General features: G+C 43.4%; 2 protein-coding genes across 3 annotated transcripts in view; one reads left to right on the forward strand and one right to left on the reverse strand.

The window, feature by feature from the left end:
• Positions 1–7,837, reverse strand: part of hectd3 (HECT domain containing 3) — a 68,573-nt gene extending 60,736 nt beyond the window's left edge. Inside the window, exons 1-3 of one of the 2 annotated variants that reach the window (XM_072510733.1) lie at positions 7,715–7,837; positions 6,029–6,352; positions 2,138–2,298 (exon numbers count right to left, since the gene is read on the reverse strand). In XM_072510733.1, the coding sequence (XP_072366834.1) occupies positions 2,138–2,298; positions 6,029–6,346 (479 nt within the window). In that variant the 5' untranslated portion in view covers positions 6,347–6,352; positions 7,715–7,837. Of the gene's footprint in view, positions 1–2,137; positions 2,299–6,028; positions 6,353–6,990; positions 7,009–7,714 lie in introns of those variants that run through there. The other variant, XM_072510734.1, reaches the window with a different exon arrangement.
• Positions 7,838–7,861: 24 nt separating this feature from the next.
• The window catches only part of urod (uroporphyrinogen decarboxylase), a 95,076-nt gene continuing 90,441 nt past the window's right edge, over positions 7,862–12,496 (forward strand). The window contains exon 1 of the mRNA XM_072510735.1: positions 7,862–8,025. Within this exon, the coding sequence (XP_072366836.1) occupies positions 8,003–8,025 (23 nt within the window). The 5' untranslated portion in view covers positions 7,862–8,002. The remainder of the gene's footprint in view (positions 8,026–12,496) is intronic.

Below are 12,496 nucleotides of genomic sequence, written 5' to 3' on the forward strand. Positions count from 1 at the left end.
GGTATCACTGAGTCACGCCAATCAGGTATCACAGATTCAATCCCAGTTTACTTTCACAAAGTACAGAAGTAGGCCAAACAAATCATTATGGCTGCAGCAGTCCTTTTGAAGTGCCATACAATTCGTTCCGCTCCCCTTGCTCTTTCCAATATTCTAGTAACTTCTCTCCTTCAAGTAATTCCTTTTTGAAGCTTACTATTTAATCTGCTCCATCACACTATCAGACAATGCATTCCACATCCTGACCATTTATTGTGTCACAAAACTTTCCTTCATGTAGCCTCTGGGTCTTTTGGCAATCCCCTTAAATTTGAGCCAACTGGTGATCAATCCTTCAGTCACTGGAAATAGTTTATTTTTATTTGCTCTATCTAAAGTTTCATAATTTTAAACATCTCAGAACACATCAGGTATCACCTTTGCCTTCTCTGTTCTAAAAAAAAATCAACCCCAGTTTCTCCCATCTATCCAGATAATAGCAGTCCCGAGTAAATTTCTACTGTACCATCGCCAAATCCTTCTGTCGTTTCCAAGTATGGTGCACAGAACTAGACGCAATTCTTTAGCTCGGGCTGAATTAGTGTTCAATAATAATAATAATAAGGGGCTTTTCACAGTAACTTCATTGCAGTGTTAAGGTAAGCCTACTTGTGACAATGAAGATTATTATTATAATAATCTTTATTAATGTCACAAGTAGGTTTACATTAACACTTCAATGAAGTTACTGTGAAAATCCCCTAGTTGACACACTCCTGCGCCTGTTCGGGTACACAGAAGGAGAATTCAGAATGTCCAATTCACCTAACAAGCACATCTTTCAGGACTTATGGAAGGAAACCAGAGCACGCTGAGAAAGGTTTAATATAACAGCCTGGCCTTTGCACACAATAACTCTGTTTAGCCCAGGATCCCATGTGCTTGATTAAGTGCTTTGTTAAACTTTACTGCCACTTTCAAAAATGTGTGTGCAAGTATCTACAAGTTTTCCTGCTCTTGCACCCGGTTTAAAATTGCACCTTTTAGGATGCATTGTCTCTCTTAGATGGGGAAGGATTAAGGGTATTACAATTGGCAATACTGTTGTTGTCTTAGGTAGGTCAGAAATTGGCCAGCATTCCTGCTTCAAGGAACAATTCAGGGACACGCAAGCCAACGAGAGGCTGAAGTTCTGCTGTCATGGCTGTCCGCAGTTTCTTGACAAGCCTTACTTAATACCAAGGCACACACAGAACTGTAGATGAGATATTGGATGCTTTTTACTCATGGAACATTACTCCAGAGAAAAAGATAATTAGAGCAGAAGATTCAAACGTAAAAATTACAAAAAACGTTTTAAAAGTGAAAAGGATTTTATCCAACAACAAAGTGTCAGCTTGGCTAAGTTGGTAGACACAATTTTCAGTCAGCAGGCTGTGGGTTCAATACCGCATGATCTCGGCATCCTATTCAACTGAGAGCTAAGCTTCCAACCCCACATCCGTCCAGCACAAAGACTAGCGACTTCAATCTCTATATCAGCTGCCTCTGCTGATCTGTTGTTGAAACCCTTATTCGTGCCCTTGTTACTCCAGATTTGAAAAGTTCAATGCTCTCTTAGCCAGACCTGTATTCTCTGTAACTTACAGTCATCCTTATCGAAAGCCCCCGTGCTCACTGACCCACATTTCCTCCAAGTAACATCATTGCCTCCACCCATCCCCAGAGCCTCAAATTTAAAATTAAATTCATTCATGGCCTTTCCTCTCCTGGCCTACAACATACATACCTCCAAAAAAAAAAAAAAAATCCACTCTTTGTGTACTCACTTCTGTGCATCCAACACTGGCTGATATCTTCAGCCATGGAGGCTCAGCATTTGGTATTTCACTCTAAAATTCATCTTCCCTCCGGTTACTCTCTTCTTATAGCTCACTCTTTGACTTAGTTTAAGGGTACCCCTCCTAATATCTTCTGCTTTTTCCAAGCATACATTTTTGGTTTGATTGCACCCTTGTGCAGTAGATTGGGATGATTCTCTATGTTAAAGGTGCTTTATATATGCAAGTTCTTGAAACCACATGTAATTCTACACACAGATATCATTTTTGTTATTGCTACTTTTAAGCCCATATTGCACCACAGCATTTCAATTTACCGGGTACACGGTCTGTAGTCATAGCCAAAAAGCTGCTGTTGTTTTTGAAGTCTTTCGGGTGTTTCCACAGGCACTAGTCGTTCACCACCTTCAGGCTGTTTACACAGAAGAATCCAGCCTTCTGTATCCTCACAGCTGCTGTTGTACTCTTGTATTTGCACCTAAAGTATCATTGAGACATTCAGATATCATTCAAATAGATCACAGATCCATCATCTCAAAGCAAAACATTACAGTTCTGACAAGTGAAAATGGCACTCAGTGCCTGACATGCTGTGCTAACTCAACCGTATCACAATTTTTCCTTGAGGTTTTTGCCTGTCTACAAATAATATTTTAAATTAAGAACTTCCATCTCATTAAGAAGGCTTCAGGCCAAACCTTATACAATAACCTGTTCTGAAAACTTTGCTCACATTTTGACAGCTGTGACAAATCCCACCACAGCAGTTGAAAGAATCCACATTCTGAAACAAACAACAATATTCTCAACAAAAAGTAAATTTGCCCTATATCCCAATGTCAATGGATCCTTTACAGAACAAATCCCAGGATCTGGATTCTCATCAAAAACTAACCTGTTCTTCCTTGGACCGCACCCCATCAGAGTTCTAATTTTTGATGAAATCTGTTGATTAATTTTTGAGATATATCACAAAAAACAAACAAAGAACAGTAAAGCACAGGAAGGGCCCCTTCAGCCCTCCAAGCCGACGCCGATCATGATGCCTGTCTAGACTAAAACCTTCTGCATTTTGTGGTCTGTATTCCTCTATTCCCATCCTGCTTGCTATCGTACCTGCGTCCACCACCTCCACCAGCAGTGGGTGTCAGGAACTCACCACCCTCGGTGTAAAAAATACTTGCCGTGCACATCTCCTCTAAACTTTGCCCCTCACACCTTAAACCTATGTCCCCATGTAATTTACTTTTCCATCCTGGGAAAACGCTTCTGACCATTCACTCTGTCCATGTCACTCAATCTTGTAAACTTCTATCAGGTCATCCCTCAACCTCCATCATTCCAGTGAAGCGTAGCACGGTGGCGCAGTGATGAGCACTGCTACCTCACGGCACCAAGGTCCCAGGATCGATCCCGGCCCTGGGTCACTGTCCGTGTGGAGGTTGCACATTCTCCAGTTTGTGTGGGTTTCACCCCCACAACCCAAAGATGTGCAGGTTAGGTGAATTGGCCACACTAAATTACCCCTTAATTGGAAAAATGAATTGGGTACTCTAAAACAAAAAAAATCATTCCAGTGAAACCGGTCCCTCCTCATAGCTACTCCCCTCCAGACCAGGCAACATCCTGGTAAACCTCTTATGTAGCCTCTCCAAAGCCTCCACATCTTTCTGGTAGTGTGGCGACTAGAATTTTATGCAATATTCCAAGTGTAGCCCAACTGAGGCTCTATACAGCTGCAGCATGACTTGCCAGTTTTTATACTCAATGCCCCAACCGATAAAGCCAAGCATGCAGTTTGCCTTCTTGACGACCTTATCCATCTGCTTTGCCACTTAGTGATCTGTGGACCTGTACACCCAGATCTCTTTGCCTGTCAATATTCCTAAAGGTTCTGCCATTTACTGTATACTTCCCACCTGTATTAGACCTTCTAAAATGCATTATGTCACATATGTGGTGGCACGGTGGCATAGTGGTTAGCACTGCTGCCTCACAGCGTCAGGCACCCGGGCACGATTCCACCCTCACTGTCTGTGTGGCATTTGCACATTCTCCCCGTGTCTGTGTGGGTTTCCTCCGAGTGCTCCAGTTTCCTCCCACAGTCCCAAATTGGCCATGCTAAAGGGTGGGGTTGCAGGAATAGGGCGGGAGTTTGGGTCTAAGTAGGGTGCTCTTTCGAAGGGTCGGTGCAGACTCGATGGGCCGAATGGCCCGCTTCTGCACTGTAGGGATCCAATGATTTGTCCGGATTAAACTCCATCTGCCATTTCTACGCCCAAGTCTCCAACCGATCTATATCCTGTTGTATCCTCTGACAATCCTCATTACTATCCGCAACTCCATCAACCTTTGTGTTGTCCGCAAGCTCACTAAATAGACCAGTTACATTTTCCTCCAAATCATTTGTATACTACAAACAGCAAAGATCCCAGCACTGATCCCTGCACTAGTCACAGCCTCCATTCAGAAAAGCACACTTCCACTGCTACCCTCTTCTATGACCGAGCCAGTTCTGTATCAATCTTGCTTACTTATAGACAAACAGACTAACAAACAGGAGAGAAAGCATTACCACCACCTATCTTCAGTGTTGAAGGTAATTATGAGAGCGATTTCTCAATGCAAGTAGTTACAACACAATGCTGCCTAGCCAGCGACACCCAAATCCTGTAAATGAAGTTAAAAATAGCACTAACTCTACTTTTGACATCTGCGCTCAAATTCAGCACTATAACTGTTCTCAAAAAATCTCTGCCAACTGCAATGGTCTCATTACACAACACTGATCATCATCCATAATTTGTAAGAGACCACAAGGATAGCTGGCAGAAGCCAATTTGATCCAGCAAGGGTGGAAAAGAAGCACATTTTAATCTGCACTTAAGATGTGCTTTACCTGCAGTGCTGTATCCTTGGTACTCAATTGTATAAAATATTGCTCTATTCCAGTGCAGAAAGATGCCATTCAACCCATCCTGTCTGCTCTGGCCAAAAAGGAGAAAAAAATTAACTAATTGCACATTTTAATCCCATAAAATATATGTTGCATTGTGTGGTTCATGACAAAAGTACATAACTGTACGGTCACTTTAATACTATAAACCTCTGGAATCATTTTAGCAAATCTCTACTGTAAATAACCACTCCACATCCATCATGTTGTTCCAAGTGTGGTGTCCAGAATTGGGCACAATTCTTTAGCTGAGGTTGAACTAGTATTTTATCCTAAATTACCCTTAGTGTCCAAAAGGTTGGGTGGGGTTATTGGGTTATGGGGATAGGGTGGATGTGTGGGCTTGGGTAGGGTGCCCTTTCCAAGGACCGCTGCAGACTCGATGGGCTGAATGGTCTCCTTCTGCACTGTAGATTCTATGATTCTATATAGGCCTGGCTTTTGCGATTATTATTATTTTGAAAATGTTATCCCATCCTTACAGTTACAAAGCCAATGCGAGGAGTGGACAGGGCAAGCCCTTAACCCATCTCATTGCTTGCTCCAAAAACCAATTCAAATTGAAGCCAATTCATGGTCTCCACAAGAGACACATACAAGATCTAAGCCGTCAAGAAAAGACATTGCACCTCATCTTGGGCTTGAGCTAACGCTTGATCTTAGCCAAAAAGGACAAGAAGCGACAGCTTTTGTGATTATACACGCCATTTCTTATTCTGTATATAATTCATTTCTGAAATGACTAATAATGCCAAGGAAAAAAATTATCTAAGCAAGGTGGTGATATCATTATTGTTTCACCAAACTTCTGAGGTACCCAAGTCAGCTCAATGAGCAGACAACAGAACTATATTTTCCTCACCCACAGGGTTTATTGTTCAACACATTAAATGAAGTCCAGCAGATTGCTATTAACCTAAAGCCCTTCTAAAAATGAAAATCTCAAAATTGAACACTACACAGTATTAGAAAACATGACCTCAAGATTATTCTTTTTTTTGAATAAATTTAGAGTACTCAATTCTTTTTTTCCCAAATAAGGGGCAATTTAGCATAACCAATTCACCTACCCTACACATCTTTGGGTCCTGGGGGTGAGACCCACGCAGACACACGGCGAATGTGCAACCTCCACACAGTCAGTGACCCGGGCTGGGATCTAACCAGGGTTCTCGGCACCATGAGGACTCAAGATTATTCTATTGAAAATGGTTAAAAACAAAAATCAGCCAATGGTTAGCAGGAAATTTACCTGATTCAGCTTCACCCAGAGACCATGGCTGTTGCAGTATTCTTCTCCTGTTGCTTTGATGCAGGTTCCTCTCTTTAACTCAATATCAAAGAGCTTTTTGCGCTGAGGCTGGGAGGCTAACTGCCAGACTGAAACAATGTACTGAGATCGACCCAGTGTTGCACTGGACAAAGTGGAATCTTTCCAAAACTTATACAAGACCTCCTTGGGGACATAACACAGGGCTTCTGGCAAAGGTTTGCTGTTCTTGAAGCAATCAATGCATTCAATCAGAAATCTGATCCTTCCTGGGATCTGGTGCGGATTTTCAGGATACATCGTGGTCTAAAATCAACAGAACAGTTTGAATGTTTACTCATCATTGTTAACACGAATAGTATGCTAACCACAAATTCAGTTTTATTTACATAAAGGATGGTAAAAGTAATTTTGCAGGGAGGTTCTACCACAGAGCAGCACCCTGGATTAATTACCCAACCTGTATCTCGTCTTAGAGCTCCACTATAGCATCTCATATATCTTCAACATTAACTCTATTTAAAACATAAGAAAGTGTGAAAATTTATGGAAGAAATCAGATGAGGAGCCTGCCCATAATTCATAGCCCAAGGTCAGACAGGTAATGGCCAACTGCAGGAGTGGTTGGTAGAAAATGGTGCAGTAAAAGAGTACATGCTATCACAGAAGGCTACATGTGCCCTCAAATAACTTTTAAAGGTCTGCTCACAACAAAAGATATACTCAAATGTATCAAAAAATCAAATCAAATTGCATTCACTGTACAAACCTCAAGAATTACAACACATATCAAACATAACATGAACTGGAGCATGTTATGAAAACAGCATACATCCTAAGGTGGGAAAATGAGGGATTCAAACAATGTGGAAAAGTCTGGAATTTCACATTTAGCAGTCTACGTCATCAAACCCCTCTTTGTACTGTTGCCTTGTAATACACACCCGATCATGGATAATAAACAAACTAGGCAGTCAAACAATAACAACCCAGCATCGAGTTGCAGTGCATAGACTAATCTCCTAGACACTCCCATGAGCAACACAGGAGTAAAATCATAACAGGACATTTAAAAAAAAAAAGTGTTTCTTCTAGACTATTTTTTTATTACAAAGTCCTGGAGATAGGAATTGAAAGACTGACTGCGTGGGCCAGTTGGAGAGAAGAGACCATGCGATGAAACCCTCAGGAATACATCCAACCAGATTTGGAGAAACCCAACTCAATACACAGTGAGCCAAGAAAGGTCAAGGCTCCACAGTAAACACTTCAGGCCGGAACGACAATCCAAATTACAAACTCATCTTGACAAGGATGAGAATGATTTAAAATATGGATTATTCTTCAACGCATCTGGCATTCACAGAAGGCTGCAAAAATAATGGGTGCCCTCAGCTGTTTCCACACTTGCTCAGCATTGCTTCATTTTGTTTTAAAGCTCGCAACAGTGCCTGCTCCCGGCTTACAGCTGCCCTGCCTCTGTCTGGACCACCTCGACTCGCTTCTCCCTCCTCTTTTCCCGTTTATTTATTTATTTTTAAAAATTCCTTCCTCTGAGCCACAAAGCCAATGGTCAGAGTGGACGGGGCAAGCCCTTGGTCCATCTCCTTGCTCGCTCCAAAAACCAATTCAAATTGAATTCATGGTTCTCCCACAAATGAGACGTACTAGATCCAAGCTGGCCTTAACCCTGCGCCTGATGTTAGCCAAATGGCTTAGCCGAGCCTTGACCGCGACTTCCTGACTCACTGACTGACGCAGGCGCGCCACGGCCTCCTCCCTCCTCAGAGGGGGGGGGTCCTTCAGGGGGACCACGTGATCCGCTCCCACACCCAGCCAGCTCGGCGCTAATTGGCTGCTTGGAATCGCGTGCACGGCGGCCTGTCAACATGGCAGCGCCCAGTACCGAGAGCAGAGTAACGGCAGCGGCCGAGGAGGAATAGGCGCCTGAGCAACATGGGGGACTGCGACCTCTCCGTGTAAGTTTGCTGGGGCAGTAGGTTGTATACTCGGGACGGTAACATTTACAGTTCAAGCAGTCGATGCTGCAAAGGAAAATGCCGAGTTAGTGAACAAACTCCTCCTGACTTCAGTCACCAATAAGTAAACACATCATCACTGACTTGATAACATGACATTCCACAGACTCCCTGCAATGCAGAAAGAGGCCATTTGGTCCATCGAGTCTGCACCGACCCTCTAAAAGAGCACCCCATTCCCTATCCACGTAACCCCACGCATTGATCATTGCCAATCCACCATTGGGTGTGGTCTTGAACTTAATTTTCGGCAAGGAAGCCGAACAAGTGATAATAATAATAATGACTTATTGTCACAAGTAGCCTTCAATGAAGTTACTGCGAAAAGTCCCTAGTCGCCACATTCCGGTGCCTGTTCGGGGAGACTGGTACGGGAATTGAACCCACGCTGCTGGTATTCTGCATTGTGAGCCAGCTGTTTAGCCCACTGTGCTAAACCAGCCCCTGACAAGTGGTTGTAGTATCAGTGGGGGAAGGATTTTTCTGAGAGATATAATGCAGTTAGATTCAAGGTTGTTATGGAGAAGGACAAGGATTGGCCTGAGATCAAAGTTCTGAACTGGGGAAGGCTGATTTTAATGAGATCAGTTATAATAAGATTCTTTATTTTTGTCACGGGTAGGCTTGCGTTAGCACTGCAGTAAAGTTACTGTGAAAATTCCCTGATTTGGTCCGAGTGGACTGGGAGCAGACGCTTTTAAGTAAATCTATGACAGAACTGTGGGATGCATTCAGGAAGGAAATAGGGAGAGTACAAGGCCAACATGTTCCAATCAAGCAAACAGGTGGGACCAACAATCCAGTGACCCTTGGATATTGAGGAATATATAGCATTGGATAAGGAGAAAAAGGGATCTTTGTGGTAGATATTGAGGGTTCAAAACAGCAGAAGCCTGAGAGTCATACAAGAATGTGCAAAAGGGAACTTAAGGAAATTAGGAGAGCAAGAAGGGGACATGAAAGGATACTGGCAGATAAAATAAAGGATAATTCTAAGTTGTTTTACAAGTATATTAAGCGTAAAAGGATAAATAGGGGAAGAGCAGGACCCACTAAGGACCACAGTGGTAATTTCCATGTGGAGCTGGAGTATGTAGGTAGGGTTCTAAATTAATACATTGTGTCGATGTTCACTCGTGAGAGGGACGGTGTGGGTATAGAAATCCGGAAGCAGGACTGTGATAAAATCAAAGATGTTAACATAGGCAGAGAGGAGGTTCTGAGTGGTCTGCCATGCTTAAAAGTAGACAGATCTCCGGAGCCAGATGAAGTGTATCCCAGACTGTTCAGTGAAGCAAGGGAGGAAATAGCTGGGGTGCTGGCAATAATTTTCAATTCCTCTCTGACAACAGGAAAGATACTGGAGGATAGCCAATATGGTACCGTTATTCAAGAAGTGAGGAAGGGATAAACCAAGAAACTACAGGACAGCCAGTCGAACTTCAGTGGTGGGGAAACTATTGGAAGCTATTCTCAGAGACAGAATTAATCTGCATTTGGAGGGCAGGGATTAATTGAGAACAGCCAGCATGGTTTTGTTAAAGGGAGGTCATGTCTGACCATATCTTTTTATTAAAACAGTAAAAAATATATACAAGGCCAAACGATACAAACACTCATTTTGTGTTGGAGAAGCAGGATATCCTCCCCTCAGTACCAATGTACAGGGAGGGGGGGTGGATACTCTGATTATTAAAACATTTCACAACACGTTTCAACAGAAAACAAATGGTACAAGCACTAAACTTTGCACTGGAGAGACCAGATACCTTCGCCTCTGTACCAACAGAAGGGAAAGGAAGGGGGTGGTGGGGAGAGAGGGGAAAGGAGGGTGATGGGGAGGGAGGGAGTCGGAGTGTTGGTGTAGGGGGGCCCAATAGGACACTGCCTGAACTGTCTACAGAGGCAGAAAAACAAAAGAACCTTCAATTATGATGTGCCAGATTCTGGGAGTTCCCCAGAGGGGGTGAGGGGCGACATAGTGTCAGGCATGAGTGAGACCCGTACCCCGCTACAGAGCGTCTCGTGCACCCTGCGCCCCCGACACAGGGTGGCTGACAGCCTTCGGACAGTCGCCCTCCGAGCCTGAATCCTTCACCACATTGAGTGCGTCAGGCGACACGGGTCCACCAACCAACTCAGGGGCTGCCTTGATCCCGCCACCGGAATCATCAACAGGCGGGATCTCCTCAGGCTCCTCCCGGGCCAGCGGGAGGCTTTGGTGCAGATGCCTGCTCCGCCCCCGCCGCCTGGTCACTGGAAAGCTCCGAAAATAACTCTGACATAGACTACTTGGACTTCAGCAAGTCTTTTGATCAGGTCCCACATGGGAGATTGATAGCCAAGGTAATAACCCATGGGATCCAAGGAAATGTGCCAAATTGGATCCTGAATTGATTGAATAGCAGGAATGATGAAGGGTGTTTTTCTGACTGGAAGCCTGTGTCCAGTGAGATCCTGCAGGGCTCAGTGTTGGGGGCCCTTGTTGGTTGTGATTTATATAAAGATTTATATAAATTAAGGTAGGAAGTTGATCAGTATGTTTGCGGAGGATATGAAAATTGGTGGGGTGGTAAATAGTGAGGAGGATAGCCTTAGACTAAAGGGGGACATAGATAGGTTGGTGAGATGGGCTGAGCAGTGGCAAATGAAATTCGATCCGGATAAGTGTGACGTGATGCACTTGGGCAGGACAAGGGAAGGGCATACATGATAAACGGCAGGACCCTGGGATGCACCGAAGATCAAAGGGACCTTGGTGTGCATGTACACTGGTCCCTTAACGTAGCAGAGCAGGTGGATACAGTAGTTAAGAAGGCATATGGTATACTTACTTTTGTTAGCCAAGGCATTGAGTTTGAGAGCAGGGAGGTTATGCTGGAACTGTATAAAATGTTGGTTAGGCCACAGTAGAGTATTGATGCAGTTCGGTAATCCACATTATAAGAGGAATGTGATAGTGCTGAAAAGGGTGCGGAGAAGATTTACTAGGATGTTGCGTGGGCTGGAGAGTTTTAGCTATGAAGAGAGATTGGATAGTCTGCGGTTGTTTTCCTTGGAGCAGAGGAGACTGACAAGGGACATGATTCAGATGTTTAAAATTCTGAGGGGCATAGATAGAGTAGACAGGAAGAAACTTTTCCCCTTAGTGGAGGGATCAATAGCCAGGGGGCATAGATTTAATGTAAGGGACAGGGGATATAGAAGGGGTGTGAGGAAACACTTTTTCCACCCAGAGGGTCGTAGGAGCTTGGAAATTGCTGCCTGAAAGGGTGGTAGAGGCAGAGACCCCAACATTTAAGAAGTATTTAGATGTGCACTTCTGATGCCAAGGCATACAAGGCCATGGGCCAAGTTCTGGAAATGGGATTAACATAGTTAGGTGGTTGTTTTTGACCGGTGGGCCAAAGGGCCTTTTCTGTGCTGTAGACCTCTATGACCTAACCTGTGGGAGGAAACCAGAGCAGGACGACGACGTGCAAACTCCACACAGAGATTCAAGTCCGGAATCGAACACTGGTCCCTGGCGCTGTGAGGGAGCATTACTAACCACCACGCCACCCGTAATCTATTATAAACCTGATGCTCCTATTGGTTTGTTAAATGAAATAACTCTAATAATTGCCATTCTGGAGATTTAAATTTTTTTTAATGGGATGTGGGTGTCGCTGGCTGGGCCAAGTATTTATTGCCCATCCCTAACTGCCCTCTATTTCAGAGGGCATTTGGCAGTCAACCACATTGTTGTGGATCTGGTGTCACATTTGGCACAACTAGGTAAATCTAAATAATATTAATGAACCAGATTGGTTTTAACAGCAATTGACATTGGTCATCATTAAACTTTTAAATCCAGATTTTTTTATTGAATTCAAAAGTCACCATCAGCCATGGTGGGATTTGAACCTGGCTCTCTGGATTACTGGTCCACTGATGACAACACCACGCAATATTTAGGCTACGTTTACATGATAGCTGCCAGCAACCATTTCCCTTCACATTGATGTTGTGTAACTGCTGAATTTATGGTCCCAAATTGTGGTAATATGAAACCACACTCCTGACCTTCACACTGGCAGTGGTTTATATAAATGTAACCAAAGTAAGATTTACCAGTTAATGTTTATATTCTATAGGGCAATGTTTATTAACTATAGGAAATGTCAGATGTTTTACGGCAATGTTAATGTGTTTCACTAACTTTAAATACAATGTTGAATAAGACTTTCCTACATTGGAGAATGCTCTATGATTGTATTGTGTAGTACGTAATGCTGCCACAATTCAAGGCCATAATATTTGCATAATAATGTAACTTGAATGACAGACTTTGCCATCTCGAAATACTCTTGACTTTAATATTCTGGCCTTTTGGAGACAATGTTTGGCCTTCTAATTTGAAGGAATATTC

The sequence above is a fragment of the Scyliorhinus torazame genome, chromosome 7, assembly GCF_047496885.1.
Source record: "Scyliorhinus torazame isolate Kashiwa2021f chromosome 7, sScyTor2.1, whole genome shotgun sequence".
In the NCBI taxonomy this organism is placed as follows: Eukaryota; Metazoa; Chordata; class Chondrichthyes; order Carcharhiniformes; family Scyliorhinidae; genus Scyliorhinus; species Scyliorhinus torazame.